Below are 15,540 nucleotides of genomic sequence, written 5' to 3' on the forward strand. Positions count from 1 at the left end.
TCGGGGATTGTTTTTGTCTGTCTTTAATCTCACAAAGACCATTAGGAATAGCTCCACCAAGAATCTGTTGAATGGAGATTACACATTATACCCTTTCTTACGTCTCAGTGTCCTGTGGGATAATCCTAGGGTGTTGCCTGATGGCCAGGGCAGCAGGTCCTTGTTGCTGTTGTCTTACTGGGAAATTGTAGGCAGGAACAATCCTTAGGCTCTGACGTAGTTGCGGACCACCAGGGGATGTCTGCCTTACAGGGGTTAATGAGCATGACTCCAGCAGACGAATATTACCATATTCCTTAAAATCAATTTGAGATGGCTTCCACTTTGGGGCGATCCATTCAGGCCAATGCTGGGCATGCAATAACTGCTCAAATGGAATCTGGAAACAGATAAATTTATGGAGACAATTTGAATTTATGGGAACATTTATAGTGACAACTTGGAATAAATTTAAACAGACATTCCTGGTGATGAAGGATTTGTTAGAAAATTAGGCAAAAAGACTTCCGACCCACTTCCTAGTGTGATGCCGTGTTCCTTCCTATACTCCACTGGGGAAGGCAGGTCTGCCCCGCCCACGGTGGCGGCGGGTAAATACCTAGGCATGAAAATGCCGTGACCGGGTTCGGGTCCTCGCCAGATTTTCCTCTTTCCACGAGATCCAGCACGCCCCCGTCCAGCAGGCAGGTACACACCGGGCCAGGAGTCTGGGCTGAGCCAAGTGCGGGTTGGTCTCCGATGGTAGGAAAGGTGTGGAGGAAAAGAGGTGGCTAAACTGTGCTCGCACCCGAGGCCAGCGAACAGGACCGCCGGGCGGGCCCCGGGCCGGCCGGGTGACTCGGGACAGCCGACTCCCGCTCCGGCCCGGGCGTCGAGCCCGGGTCTAGCCGCGGATCCTGCCGCTCCTCCTGAGCCGGCTTCTCCGCGCTGAGCCGGAGTTTCGGGTTTCTGTGCAGACCGCCGGGCCCAGGCAGATCCCGAGAGCAGGGCCGCGCAGGGGAGGAGACGCGCGCGCGCACAGGCGGGGACCGGGGGCTGCGGGCGGGGCGGGGCGGTTGGGGGCGCCTCGAGCCTCCTGCGGGCTGGGGACGTCGACGCTGCCCGGCTGCCAGGGGGAAAGGGAGACGCCCAGTGGTCGCCACCGCCGCCTCCCATGCGCTCCGCGCCCACGCTCCTCCGCGGCGGTTCTGCGCTCCCCGCGGTGGATCCGGAGGGTCGCCCCCCGTAGTGAGACCGAGACCCGCGCAGAGACAGGCTCTCTGGAGATGCGGGGACCAAGATGGGCGGTGAAGAAGGGACAGTCATCTTTTTATTTTTGTCAAGACAAAGTAAAATGAGGAGCAGAGCAAAAAGAGAACAAGACCAGGAGAACTCTTTTTTCTGGAGGAGGATGAACGAATTACAGGTCTTAGAACAGAAGGGAAAGAGGGAAATTACTCCAAATGGGGAATTGTCTGGGCAGACATCTCTGCGGCGATTCCGACGTGAGCCGTGTGCCTGGGGGAGGGCGCCCCTCGGCGCTGCGTCCCTCCTCTGCTCTCCCTTCTCCTGTCACCTTTTTCTTTCCTCTTGTAGCCCAGCATGCAGGTGCCGTCCTTGCTGCTCTGCGGTCTGTGCATTGCTCTTCCAGTATTTGTCAGAGCAGGTACGTTGGGAGCGTCCTCAGGTTACAGAGGCACCCTCGTCCACCGGCCTCCAGGCGCCTCCTGGGGAGCCCCCGGTGCGGACTCCCGGGGATCGCCTGAGACCCGCGCCTGGCTAATGACTCCCGGTGGCCAGGCCGAATTCTGCGGAATGGGAAACAGCAAATTTCAGTTCCAGAGTGCTCATTCATGCTCATGCCCACATGTCACCGTTCATCTTCGAGGTGACTTTGGAGAGGAGAAGGAGTTAGGGAAATTTGCAAAAATGGAAAGTTAAGTATTTCATATGGCAAAGGATTATTTAATGACCCCATAGTGGAAACAAAGAAACCAACAACAGCACGACTTTCTTCTAAAAAATATTAATTTGGCATAAATGAATTTCAAAAATTGAGTCAGTTTTTTTTAACAGTCCATTTTGGGATGAGGTACTTTTTACTAAAGACAAAGTAAAATAACTGGGGGGCAGAGCAGAAAGAGAACAAGACCAGGAGAGCTCTTTTTTCTCTGTAGCAGGATGAAACAATTACAGGTCTTAGAACAGAAGGGAAACAGGGAAATTACTCCAAATGGAGAAGAGGAGTAATGGTGAGGAGGAGAGGCTGAATTCTTTGTATCTTATGGATACATTTGAAGAACTTGGAACTGTATTTTCAAATCAGCAGGCCATTGTTGGGAAACTCCAGGACTAAGGAAATTCCCAAAGAAAATTTCAAATTGGCTAGAAATTTGAAGAGGAATTTGTTAAAACTAGTAATAAGTAAAACTAGAGTTTTCTTTTATGGTTAATTATTTTTGTGTTTCCATTTCTTTCTCTAGATGTATGCAAGGACATTACTATGCCAAACGAGACATCTTCAGTAGACCAGCCTTTTGCTTTTAATTGTACATACCCTCCAATAACATCTGGGGAAGTCCATATAACATGGTATAAAAATTCTAGTAAAATCCCAATAACCAAAAACAGTGAGTCTAGAATTCACCAGGACCAGACTTGGATTTTGTTTCTCCCCCTTGCATTGAGGGACACAGGAATCTACCAATGCATTATAAAGTAAGTTCCTCATTTGAAATAGAACTAACTCATATATATGTGCATATATACATTCTTTCAGGAAAATTTGTAATGAATATAGAAAACTCCATGAGAAGAATCATATAGTTTTATAATTGCTGCAAGACATTTTTCAGTGGACACATTTTAAAACAGATTTGTAAATCATTTTTGGAACATGATATGTATCTTTTCCCATTGAAATGGTACCTTGGGCTCACAAGGTGTGATTGTCCCTGTGTTACTGCTGCCATCTTCCTTGGAATGCCAAACGTTTTTGTGACAGGAAACATATCCAGATAGGAACATATCTCCTTTAGGCCCTTTTCATAAGGAATGTGTGCTGAGGCAGAGATTTAGCAGTTAGTGAAGCATTGGATATATCCCAAACCCCACCCAAGGGCCTGTGCTAGGAAGAAATATAAATGAGTGACACAGGTCTCAAGGGTCCTGTGATCAGCTGGATAGCGTACGCCCCATGAAAGGTAGCTGTTTGTTTAGCTCAAGACCATCTTCCAATTTTTCACGGTTTGCCAGCACTTTCAAAATTATTTGAAAAGATTTGAAGATGAGACAAATCATTTGATTTTGTGATTCTTTAAGAGCTTATGAGGTTTCCCTCTTTCTTGCAGGGATAGAAACAGCTGTCACAGAATACATTTAAACCTAATTGTTCATGAAGAGTATTGGTGTAATGCTTCCAGAAATGGTCTAAGGAATTTATCAGATGAGTACAAACAAATACTACACGTTGGAAATGATGGCAGTCTTACCTGTCATCTGATCTTCCCAGAGAGTTGTGTTTTTGGTTTAATAAAGTGGTATAAGGTAAAAAAAAAATTTTTTTTTTCTATTGATATTTCTCCTCCTCTTTAAAACCCATTTGTCTCTTTCTTCTAGGTTAAGCTGTATTTTTAAAGCAGAATTGGTAAAGAAATTTGGGTGCCAAAAATAGATTTGTTAGCTAGCATCTATTGATAATTTTACCCTGCTAATTATTTATTATTTTAAAATATTTGATTATTATAGCTCTGTAATATTTTCTTATTTGGATCTACCACCTCCCTCTAGTTATCCTTGTGTTACAGGCTATCCTTCCCTATTCTTTTTTTCCCTCTAACATTTTTGTTTGTTTGTTTGAATGGGTACAACATGCATATTATTTAATAATCACAAAGTATTATGCTACCTCTGGGAAACCTTTTTCCTATTCCTGTTTCATATTTACTGCAAGCCCATCATTCCTGTCCCAATATGTGGGTGCCATTATTAGTTCCTTGTTATTACTCTGGTATAATGTTATACAAGAAAATTATATATATGTGTGCATGTGCGTGTGTGTATAAGCCTTTCCCTTTTTATGCAAACAGAGCATCTTGCATTCATCTTTCTGCACCTTGTATTTTCACCTTCAAATGTTCTCTTTTCTGAGTTACATTGCCATATGCTGATATGGAAGTCATGATCCTTGGCATGAAGAAACACAGGCTAGTTATTTGATATTGGAATTCGTTTTCCCTAACTGCTAATTAGCACTGGTAGGCACAACCATCTAGATCACGAATTTCCTTCATGAGAATGTTTTCATTTATTAATTTAATGTCTTTAATAATGATAGGATTATACAAATTTCTTAGTTTCTCTTACGTGAGTTTTGGCAAGGTTTTGTTCTCTAGGAAATTTCCTATTTCATTCAAGGTTTCATATATGCTGGCCAGCATATATTGCCATCTCTTCTCTATCCAGGTTGTCACAAAAGATTCTAGCTCTCCCTTTTTCTCTATGGCTGACAACGAAATAGAGAAGCAGACCAGATACTTTCGCAAGAACTCCACAGAAAAAATCAGACACCCACACACAGGTGCACACACACATAGACACACAAACATATAATAGCCAATAAGCAAAATTAAAGATTTACTTTATCATTTATTAGGGAAATGATAACAAAAGCCACAGGATGCATATACCACATTTTATTAATCCAGTTATGTGTCAGTGGGCACTTGGGTTGTTTACATGTCTTGTGGAAAATCATATGGAGATACCTCAAAGAACTTAAAGTAGACCGACCCTTTGGCCTGGCAATCCCAGTACTGGATATATACCCAAAGGAAAAAAGGTCATTTTGTGAAAAGGATACCTGCACAAGAATGTTTATAGCATACAATTTAGAATTGCAAAGATGTATTATCCATTTTTTAATCTTCTTATGAACTGCTTACTCACCTCTTTTTGGCATATTTCTTTTTCCTGATTTGATTTTGTTTTGTTTTTTACCTTTTCCTTACTGACTTATAGGAGATTTTATATATTTCTATATCCTTGGTACCCAATTTAGCATGCATTAAAAAAATACCATTTCATGCAAGTATAACATATACACATGCAATGTACTATTCTGGTCAAGCACAGTGGCTCCCACCTGTGATTCCAGCACTTGGGAAAGCTGAGGCAGGAGGATTTCTTGAGGCCAGAAGTTCAAGACTAGCCAGCGTAACACAGTGAGATCTTGTCTGTACTAAAACAAAGTTAAAACAATTCATCAATCATAAGTGGATGAGCTTGACGTGTTATCACTAAGTAATACATCTTTTAATTCCCCTTCCTATCAAAGTTAAGAAAGAAAACATAACTAGAACCTCTAAAGGCACTTCTTGCAAGAACTATGTCTTCCTAATGCCCAAATACAATGACTCCCCTGACTTACACTAGGACAGATTAGATTTGCCAGTTTTTGAACTTTATTTAATTTGAATAATACTGTATGTAGTATTTTGTGTCTAGCTTCCTTGACTCCACAGCAAATCAATGAGAATTATCTATACTGTTGCAGGTGGCTAGAGTCCATCCCCTTTCATTGCTGTATAGTATTTCATTGTTATCATTGTTATCAGACTTAGTTTTTCCAATTTTTGAATATTATAAATGAAGCTGTTGTGAACATTCTTACACACGTCATCCACTCATGAATGCAATTTTGCGTAGCAAATTTTGTGCAAGAGTGAAATAGTGGGGTCATGCCGAATGTGTTCAAAGTTAGTAGAAAATGCCAAAGCTTTTTTCAAACTGGTGTGCCAATTTTTAGTTCCAGCAGCGTATAAGAGTTATTTCTGTTCCTATATTTGACCACACGTAGTGTTATTAGTCTTTGTAATTTTCGCCATTAGAATGACTGTGTGTCATTTTGACTTTTGTTATCATTTCCCTAATAAATGATAAAGTAGATCTTTAATTTTGCTTATTGGCTATTATATGTTTGTGTGTCTATGTGTGTGTGCACCTGTGTGGGCGTCTGATTTTTTCTGTGGAGTTCTTGTGAAAGTATTTGGTCTGCTTCTCTATTTCATTGTCTTCTCCAGAGTCCCTATGCCTTTTTTACAAAGGGACAAATAGTAAATATCTTAGGCACTATAGGACAGATGGACTCTGTTTCAACTACTCAGCTGTTTTGGTAGTTTAACAGTAGTTGTGGACAATATGGAAATGAATGGGTGTGGTTATGTTCCAATAACATTTTATTGGAAATTATTACAAAGTAGCAGTGAGCCAGATTTGACCCATGATAGTTTGCCAGCCTCCTGTCTTATATATTTCTTTTTGATTTGTCATAATTCTTTACGTATCTAGATCTCAGTAATTATTAGTTACAAGTGTTGCAAATATGTCCTTCTAGGAAGTGGCTTGCCTTTTTACTCTCATAATAAGGTCTTAAAGTTTCAAATTTTAATATGGCCCAACTGAAGAACTTTTCCTTTGTGATTGGTACTTCCTCTAACTTGTTTAAGAATCTTTTCCTACCCCAAGGTAACAAGGCATTTTTCTATATTATCTTCTAGAAGTTTCAATGTTTCCCCCCTTGATGTAGCTGTACGTAGGGTTAAATTTAATTTTTTCCCATACGGATTTATACTTTACCTGCTTTTTTCACATTGCTTTGCATGCCACCTTCAATTTAAATCAAACGCTTTGTACCGCCACATTATCTTACTGCTTATCCTTCCTACTTATTATGGCATTAGGTAAGTCTTGTGAGTTTTGTATACATCCTCTGTTTTCTTCCTTTTCCTAAATGTTGTCTTGGCAATTGTAATTTCTACTTCTGTAGAATTAGAGATGGACTGAAAAGCTGTGATTAATTAACAATCCTGAGTGGGCATCAATTTTTACCCAATGAGCCCTTTAAAAAAATCAGATGCTTGGTCTCAACCTCTACCAACTGAAGCAGATCACCCGTCCCACGAGCTCAGATTCAAGGACCCCAGTTATGGCTCTGCTTTTGCCACTAACTTGTTCTCCAACCTTGTACTTGTGTCATTCTTTGGGCCTCGGTGTTTTCATCTGTAAAATGAGAGGGTTGGAATCCACCCTCTGAGTACTTGGATCCTGTTATCTTCCTGGTGCCATGTCAGACATCGGTATGTAATAATGAGAGAGAGTCCTTGTTTTCAGAGAAGCTGCAGTTCACCAGAGGAAGCAGGCAAGTCAACTAAGAATCTGATGATAGCATGAGGTGAATGTAAAGAGAGCAGAATTAAACTAGACCCTGGGAGCATCCAAGGAAATGCTTCCTGGGAAAAGTGACTATTAAACTGTGCTTGAAGAATGAACAGCAGTTAAGCTGGTGAGGACGGGAAGGAAGGTGGGTCATTAGAGGAAAGGAGCAGAGGGAGATGGAAAACGGTGTTTGGGTGAGAGGTTTGGCACATGCAGGAGTGGGGGTATGTGATGCTAGAAAGTAGAGACCTTGTATGCAAATTTAAACATAGCCCTTTCTCAGATAAGGTATTTTAACAGCTAAATTCTATCCCCAGGATTATGACATCAAATTGACATCTGAGAAAAGTCCTTCTGTGGGCACAGTAGTGGATAAGCTGGAAGGGCCTGAGAAGGGCAGCATGTTGATTACCTGGGCTAGTTAAGAGGCGGGGCTCTCTTAAGAGAGTGTATGAAGCAGAATTGAAAAAAAAAGAGAAAAGGAGGAGAGGAAGTAGGAAGGCATAGCTGATGGCCCTTGTTTTCCCTGTTAATTGTAAGATGTTGCAGGGAAAATTGGAAATTGTAATATAGGTGAAGAGGTGGGGGTGACAATTGAAAGGAGACGAATCTTCTAAGCTAAAGATCATGGTGGCATCAAGACACCCATTCCTGTGATTATCTCTGATCTCCAATTGTGCTTCCTGGTTGTGGGCGTGTAGGGGAAGGATGAAGGGATCCATCAGAGTAGGGGTTCTGCGTTGTAAATGTGCTAGAAGGACAGAGGGCTATGGAGTTGAGGTATTGGAAGGGGAGTGAGTGAAGTGATGGGATTCTGAGTCTGGTATGAAAAGGAAGAATAAATGGGAGAAGTAGCAGTGCCAGATGGGCTTATTCCAATTAAGATAGAAAAGTGGGTTGGATGGATGGAAAGTTTGCATAGAAAAACATGGATATGGTGGGCAGATACTGTCCAGGGTTGGGGTTTTTTATCCTATAAAGGATATTAAGGTTAAAAAAAAAAATAACGTAGCAAGCAGATCACCCTACATTATCCGGAGTTGCTGACCACTAAGGTTCTGAATGTTACTCACTGTTTCCACCTGGCTTTGCTGAAAAGTGAGAATGGTGGGTCTTCCTGATTTTTCTACTAGAAAGCTCAGCCCAGTAGACAAGGAAACTTCTGCAGCTGTGCCCCAGGGTCCAGCCTCCAGCTTTGTGGGAACTGAGTCTTCCAAAGTATTTGTTGGGGAGGATCTTCCTGACATAGCGCTAATCATTGGGTTGCTAAGTGGCAACTCCTAGTTTCTGAATGCAGCTTAGGTCCCATTCCCACTTTCGTGTGATAGTGGAGACATCCTGTCCTCCTATCCTCCCCTGAAGAGTTATCTGCAGCCTAGAACTCCTGGCCTAGGTGCTACTCCCTGGGGCACTTTTCACAGATTTTGTAGAGTACCTAAGATCCTCTCTTGAATCCTTTTCTCCATAAAAATAGCTGGAATTTTTTTTTTTTTTTGTTCCTGCAAATTAAATCCAGACTGAGTGTGGCTGGCTTCGTAGGTAGTATTGTTTTGAGGATTAAATGACATCATTTGTGCACTAAGCATTGGTACACAATGAGTACTTAATGAATAAATAAATATTAGATGCTAGTATTTAGTTAAAATAAGGGAATAAAAGAACAGAAATAATAGAGAATTAGAAAGGGTATACTTGATTTAAAAAATTTAGAGACAAATATTCTCAATAATGGGAAAATGCAAGCCATGTTTGGGAAAATTAAAAAATGAGATGTCTTGTTCAAGGTGGTCCTTGAAATTGAAGGCCTGAATAAGGTTTGCATATTAAAACAGCTATTAAGTTTTTTGTTTTTTTAGTTTGATAGCATCTACAGGACAAAACAGCTCACCATGGATAGTATCTGCCCAGCGTATCCATCATAACTTTTTTAGATTGTGATGTATCCATACTTGGAAAGACAGTAATGTTTCCAGTTTGTTTTTTGTTCTAATTCCAAATTACTTTTCACTGCAATGGTTTTTAGCCCCTTCCATTGTGCTTAATCTGTACTTGCTGAGACAGTTTTTGGCTCTCCAGGTGCCAAATTAACGTTCATTTTCAATCCAGATTGTGATCTTCTCGTGGCCTTCGACTCTACTGGCATCAGCTGGGAACTCCTTGTTTTCTTCCCAGACTTAACTCAATTCTTTGTCTTTCTCTTATTTTATTTTTCTGGTCCCTTTTTAGTAATCATTACTGTATTCTCATCTTTTATATTTGGGTCTTAGATTTTAGTGTTTCCAAGGTTTCAGTCATGGCCATCTTTTGTTCTTGCTTTCCTTCTGATCAGATGGAAGATATATAGATCCACACCCATATACTTGTACAGGTGGCTCCCATCTCGGTCCTGCCTTGACCTTTGACCTTTTCTCCCAATCTCAAGAATCTGTTGTCCAACAGTCTAATAATGTTCCTTCTACTTAGACATTCCCCACACTATGTCTCACCACACTCACCATGTTTAGAGCTACTTTCTACTCCAAATCTGGACATTTTTGTGTGTTTTCTTTGTGTTCCCTTTCCGATCGAGCAACACCTTTGCATACCCAAGGTGGGATTGTAGAAATCCTTGTTCCCTTTTTATATCCCAAATTTGTCACAACATTCTATGCATTGGAACTGCTTAAAATCATTGGATTTTGTTCGCATCTTGTTATCCCCACTGACCTGCCTTAGTTGAGGCTATATTGAGCCTCATATCATGAAACTAGCACTTTGAGTTGCTTCTTGGTCTGTGGGACTGCTCTCATTTTAATCCCATACAGAACAACTAGAAGGATCATTCTCAAAAGGAAATCTGATTATCTTAATCTTTTGCTCAAAAAGCTTCAGATGTTCTTCTCCTATTCTAAGATTGGGCTCACCAGTTTTATACCCAGCACTCTTGCTTACCCATCACCTCTGAGCCAGAATGCTTTGGGCTGTTTTGTGTCTCTGAAGCCTTGTAGATGCTGACTCAAGAATGTTCCTGCTTGGTGCCTGGGATATAAAAGGCATTCAAATGTTGGCTACTATTTTTATTAATATTTTAATTTTAAATATTGTTAGTGAGATATCATCTCCAAATTTTAAAATAAACATCAAAAACAACTTTAAAATAATGCTCCAGTGGTTCAGAATAGAGGCAGTCCAAAGTACTGTAAAGAGACAGAGTGGCCTCAGCATCAAGGCTAAACTTTAATATGATTAAAATGTACATATCTTGAAAGAAAGAATGAGTGCATCAGAAAGGGGACAGCTCAACTACAGAATCATAGCAAAGAAAGCCCAGAACTTGTACCTCACCAGGGGGTATACAGGGAAGACTGTCCAGGGAAGAGGTTTCCCAAGTTCAAGGACTCAAAGTGTGTGCTTGTCTGTATCCTAAAGAAGGAGACGTCACATTATTAGGGTCTATGTCTTTACCCACCTGACTCTGACTAGTAACTTCCATTCTACTTGGTAAGCAACTCTCTGACTATAATATTGGGTGTTTATGGGGAAATAATTTAAGACTTCCAGGAAGTGGCATTTCACATTGAAAATAAACAAATGCTCATTCTTGGCATTATTTATTGAGTTTCACCCTGCAAGGTAGATCCATTCACACTCTTCCCAGGGTGGAGAATGTAGTTCAATTCTGAACTGTGGCTAAGTGAGGAGAGAGCTCAATACCTGGAAAATTAAATCTTTATTTTATTAGGAGTTTACATGTTTGTTTAATCTGTTGTAACATGAACAGAGGAGGAAAGAGACCCCATCTCTGTGGGACCTCCCACAGAGCAGGAACTTAAACGTCTGAAAGAGTATATAGACTCAATTAGCTAAACAGTCACTCTGAGGCCTGGGTGTGGAGCTTCCTGAAAGACGAAGAATATGTTTGAGAATGAGTTTAGAAGCGGACCCAGCAGGTGAAAGAAGTGGCAATTAGCAAGAGAATAAGAAGGTAGGACAGGGCAGATGATGAGTGGGTGGCTGCTAGGGATGCCAAGAGAAAGGCCTTCCTGGGACTGGTCTTCAAGTTAGGTGGGTGAAGGGCTGTGTGCTTGTTGATTTGGGGGAGGGGTATGACATGAGAAAGTGATTGTGATATCCACTCTCTGTAAGACTGGCTGGCATTTTTTGAACTATCATTCAAATAGGAGGTTGGCGAAGAGTTATTTTGGATTCCTATCAAGTCTAACCCTTGATGAGTGGAGAAGATGTGGTTGGGCCCATAACACAGTAGAAGCCATCATTAGTCACCAGGGCTTGCAGTCTTGGCAAAGAGGAGGGTTCCTCCACTGGGAGAGATGGGCCCCTAGATGGACATTCTAGTCTGCTCATGACCTCCTGCCGAAAACCATTATGACCCAGCCCAATGTTTCTCCATGAAGTCTTTCTTCTAGGTACACAGACCTCTCCTCCCAACTCCTGTTAGACTTGATGTTTATGTCACTCATTTTAACATGTAAAAATAGTCTTTGTTAAATCTTCTAGACTATCTATCAATATATAGACAAGCAAGACTGGGCAAGGAATTCCTGTTTTGTATATCTATCTATCCAACTGTCTATCATCCATCTATTGTATCTATTTGCTTTCTATCTATGTATTCATCATCTTCTGATTAGATCATAACTTACGTAAGGTCTTGGGGCCACATAGGCTTCTTTTCTTCTTTTTTTTTTTTGAAAAGTAAATTTATTTCAGGTTAATGTGAGGGTACAAACAACCAGGTCAAAAGATTTGATTTTGTAGGCAGAGTCCCTCTTGTAGTTATGTCATGAATGTGGAGAGAGGGAAACACATAGTTTTCTTATATCTCTCCGTAGTTCGCAGGATGGTGCTAATAGGAATGTAACTAGTACCCCCAGATACTCATTGAATTTCTTTTGTTTATTTGTTTGTTTTGTATTTAGGACTGCAAAGAGATTAAAGGTGAGCGGTTCACTCCTTTGGGAGCCATGCTTACAGTGAACAATGTCTCCGTAGAGGACAGAGGGAGCTATGCATGTCAAGCCTGGCTGACACATATGGGAAAAACTTACATGGTTTTAAATAGCATCACTGTGAACACCAGTAAGTGTATCCTCTCTGTCTTCTTGTCTTGCTCTTGGCTTTGTGTGAGCTGGCTTCAGGTTTTAGGCTTTGGGTGGAAGTGATTCTGGATCTTGTTGTTTTCCTGAAGGTGAGTGGGCTCTCAAACCTGCCACCATGAGAACAGAGGGTAGACAGAGTAAGCATCTTAGTTCTGTCTCTGAAGAAACAGAACATTCAAAACGCTGGGTTTATTTGTAAAATTAAATGAGTTTGTGTGTATAGAGTAGCTACAGGGATACCTGACAAAGCACAGGTGTCTAGAAAATGAGAGCTATGAATCCCATCATTCTCAATCCCCCCAGCCTTCACTGTGGATATTTCCATGGGCCATAGCCTCTCAGGGCGTGAGCGCTGCAGAGTTCAGTGTCTCTGGACGTGGTCCCAGGAGACCTTGCTGCTCATGGAGTTTTGGTTCTCAACCCAGGTCAGCCAGCTCTCTTAAACATATGCCCTGGCAATTTGAAAGTAAAATTTTAGGGGTAGAAGAAACCCCCAAAATAATTTAGCTCAAGACATTCATTTGATAGAAGCCCAGGAAGAGGGAGCAACTGACCCAAGTTTACAAAGCTGTTGGTGTCAGAAACAAGGCCAGAGCTTGGGCCTTCAATGCCTAGGCCAGCATTTGTCTTTGTAAAAACTCTGATCAAGAAATCCATGTTAGGGATTTCTTTTGCTTTTCCTTTAGTAGAGAGTTATTTTCTATATTTACTCCCCTAGATGGAAAGAACTAATCTAAGTATCAGTGCTGAGTTTTTTTTGTTTTGTTTTGTTTTGTTTTTCTCCTAGACCTTCATATTTGTCACTAATTTCTGTCAGACTTCTAAGTACTGGGGGAGAGTGAGTTATCACTTGATGATGTGGCTCCCTGGGGGACTTGTCCAGCAGGGCTGGCTCCTTATAGCCTCTCCAGGAGCAGGTCCTTCATTCTGTGGAGTCCAGCATCTTCCTGTGTCCCAGCTGTTCTTCCAGAGATTCCTTTATCTTTAGTCTCCTATGTTCTTTGTTGCAATTACTTATTTGATTTAATTTCTTTGATTTGATTTACAACAGTAGGGTGGTCTTAAATTTTAATTTTCCTTGCTAAGAGCCCCTTAATTGAGAAAATCAATTGCATAAGATTTTATGATTATCATACTGTTAGTTTTTCTGTAGTTATCTCTTTGAAAATAGGAACATCCCCTATATTCACAGTCAAGTCCCTGGCACCTAGCTCAGCGTCTGGCCTAGACTAGGTGCAGATCTATTTATTCATTAAAGACTAGATTTTGTAATGCTTTAGTTTTATATTGGTAGCTGAGGGAATTTTTTTTTTTAAGATGAAATTGCTAATGTAAAAGGAAGAATCCCTTGAGAAGTTGCTGAGTCCAAAGTCTACATTTCATGTTCAGTAAAATCATCTTCTGTAATATGCTAAAGATTATGTTAGACCCTGATAGTTCAAAAATGAAAAGCGTTGTTTCTTCTGTTGAGAAACTTTCAGCCTGATGGTTTAGAAATATAGATGGATCATTTTAATATATGTGCTAAGGATGGAGTTACAGACAGTGTTTGGGGAAGAGGAAAAGAATCAGAAAGAAACAAATGTGACAAGCAAATGGTCTGGGAAGGCTTCTGAGAGGAAATGAGTTCTCAGCTGAATTTTGAAGGATGAATAGGATTTGTGAAAATAAAGAAGAGTGAGGAGGAGTCTCTAGGCAGGGAAAACAGTATAGGGCGAAGTATGGGAGGGTGAGGCATTATGGGTTTTGTTGGATCTAACACTACTTTTATCAGCACACATGTAAGTATGAGTGAGGACTGGTGGGAGCAGAGGCTATGGTGTAGACAGGGGTAAGTTAAGGGGGCCACTTATACATAGGTTCTACCACCATGTGGCTGTGGAAAAGCTTGTACACAGTCCAAGTGTAGAGTTAAAGGGCTGCATCTGTGATGGAAGAGATCAGTCTTGAGATGTTGGAAGCTCTAGTCAAAGAGGACCCTGAGGCCTGGAGACCACCTAGGAGGCTCCTGCAATACCCAGAAGAGTGTTGGTAGTCTGAACGGGGACTGGGCAGTGGAAGGTTTCTTCTTTAGGCAGTCATTTAATAATTGTTTGCTGAGTACCTAACAAAGCAAAGTCCTGTGCAACCAAAGAGAACATGATACTGAGGACAACAGCCATGACCACTGCTCTGATAAAGCCTGAAGGAGATTAATCAATAATCCACTAATGAGATGTGTAGTTACTAAGGCGATTAAAGCAATGGAGGAAAGAAAAATGTAATATCAAGCAGACAAGAGCCTGTTGAGAAGGCAGTGGCTCAGGGAAAGCTTTATTAGTGATGCTGGTAGTCAGGAGGCATTAACTGAGTGAGGGAGTAGGCGAGATTTTTCCAGATTGAGGAAGGAGCAAATGTGAAGGTCCCTGGAACAAAGGGGACTGTAGTGTGCCTGAAGGATGGAAGGCAGGCCGTCCTGGGGTTGGAGTGATGCTGACTGAGGGAGATCATGGTGGGTGACAAGGCTGGAGAGGTAGTTAGGAGTCCAGATCAGATAGGAGCCTGCAATCCAAAGTGAGTAGTTTGGATCTTACTCTTAGAACAATGGCTATCAGCCAGATGGATTGAAAACAGGAGAGTATCATGACATAATTTTCAATTCTGGAACAGCAGACTGGCTGCTGTGCACAGAATGATCGAGATGGGAACAGAAAGAGTGGTCAGAAGGCAAGTGCAGAAGTGCAGGTGAGACATTACATAAGCACCGTTAGTGACTGCAATGAAATGGAGAGCTATGGATGGGTTCAAGGCATCAGAGTAGGTAAAACAGGCAGAGCTTGGTGTTGGATTGAATGTACGGAGGAATACAAATATAGCAAGGAAGCAAGGCCTTTTGGCATACGCAGTGGACTGGGTGATGATGCTATCATTGAAATAAGTTAACTCTGGAGGAAAACCAGATTTAAGATTGAGATGGTGAGTTTGGTCATTGGTAGGCTGAGTGCAAAGTGTCTGTGGATGCCATGCAGAGATGCAAGGTAGGCCGTGGCCTCTACTGGCCTGGAATGTAGAATAGGACCTGGGGATAGGATGATCGAAGTCAATAGCCTTTAGATGATAATTGAAGACATGGCAGTGAAGGATATTGCTTAGGAAAAGAGTAGAGATTAGAAAATAGAGGGTGTAGGAGTGAAGATAGAGGCACAGACTGAGAAATGTCAGGAAGTAAAAATAGTTGGACTTAGTGACTGATAAAGATGAAAAACAT

General features: G+C 41.4%; 1 protein-coding gene across 1 annotated transcript in view; it reads left to right on the forward strand.

The window, feature by feature from the left end:
* The first annotated feature begins 587 nt into the window (after positions 1-587).
* Positions 588-15,540, forward strand: part of IL1RL2 (interleukin 1 receptor like 2) — a 50,675-nt gene continuing 35,722 nt past the window's right edge. The window contains exons 1-5 of the mRNA XM_053589861.1: positions 588-687; positions 1,576-1,645; positions 2,463-2,697; positions 3,330-3,525; positions 12,114-12,273. Coding sequence (XP_053445836.1) covers positions 1,582-1,645; positions 2,463-2,697; positions 3,330-3,525; positions 12,114-12,273 — 655 coding nt within the window. The 5' untranslated portion in view covers positions 588-687; positions 1,576-1,581. The remainder of the gene's footprint in view (positions 688-1,575; positions 1,646-2,462; positions 2,698-3,329; positions 3,526-12,113; positions 12,274-15,540) is intronic.

This window comes from Nycticebus coucang, chromosome 4, assembly GCF_027406575.1.
Source record: "Nycticebus coucang isolate mNycCou1 chromosome 4, mNycCou1.pri, whole genome shotgun sequence".
Classification (NCBI taxonomy): Eukaryota; Metazoa; Chordata; class Mammalia; order Primates; family Lorisidae; genus Nycticebus; species Nycticebus coucang.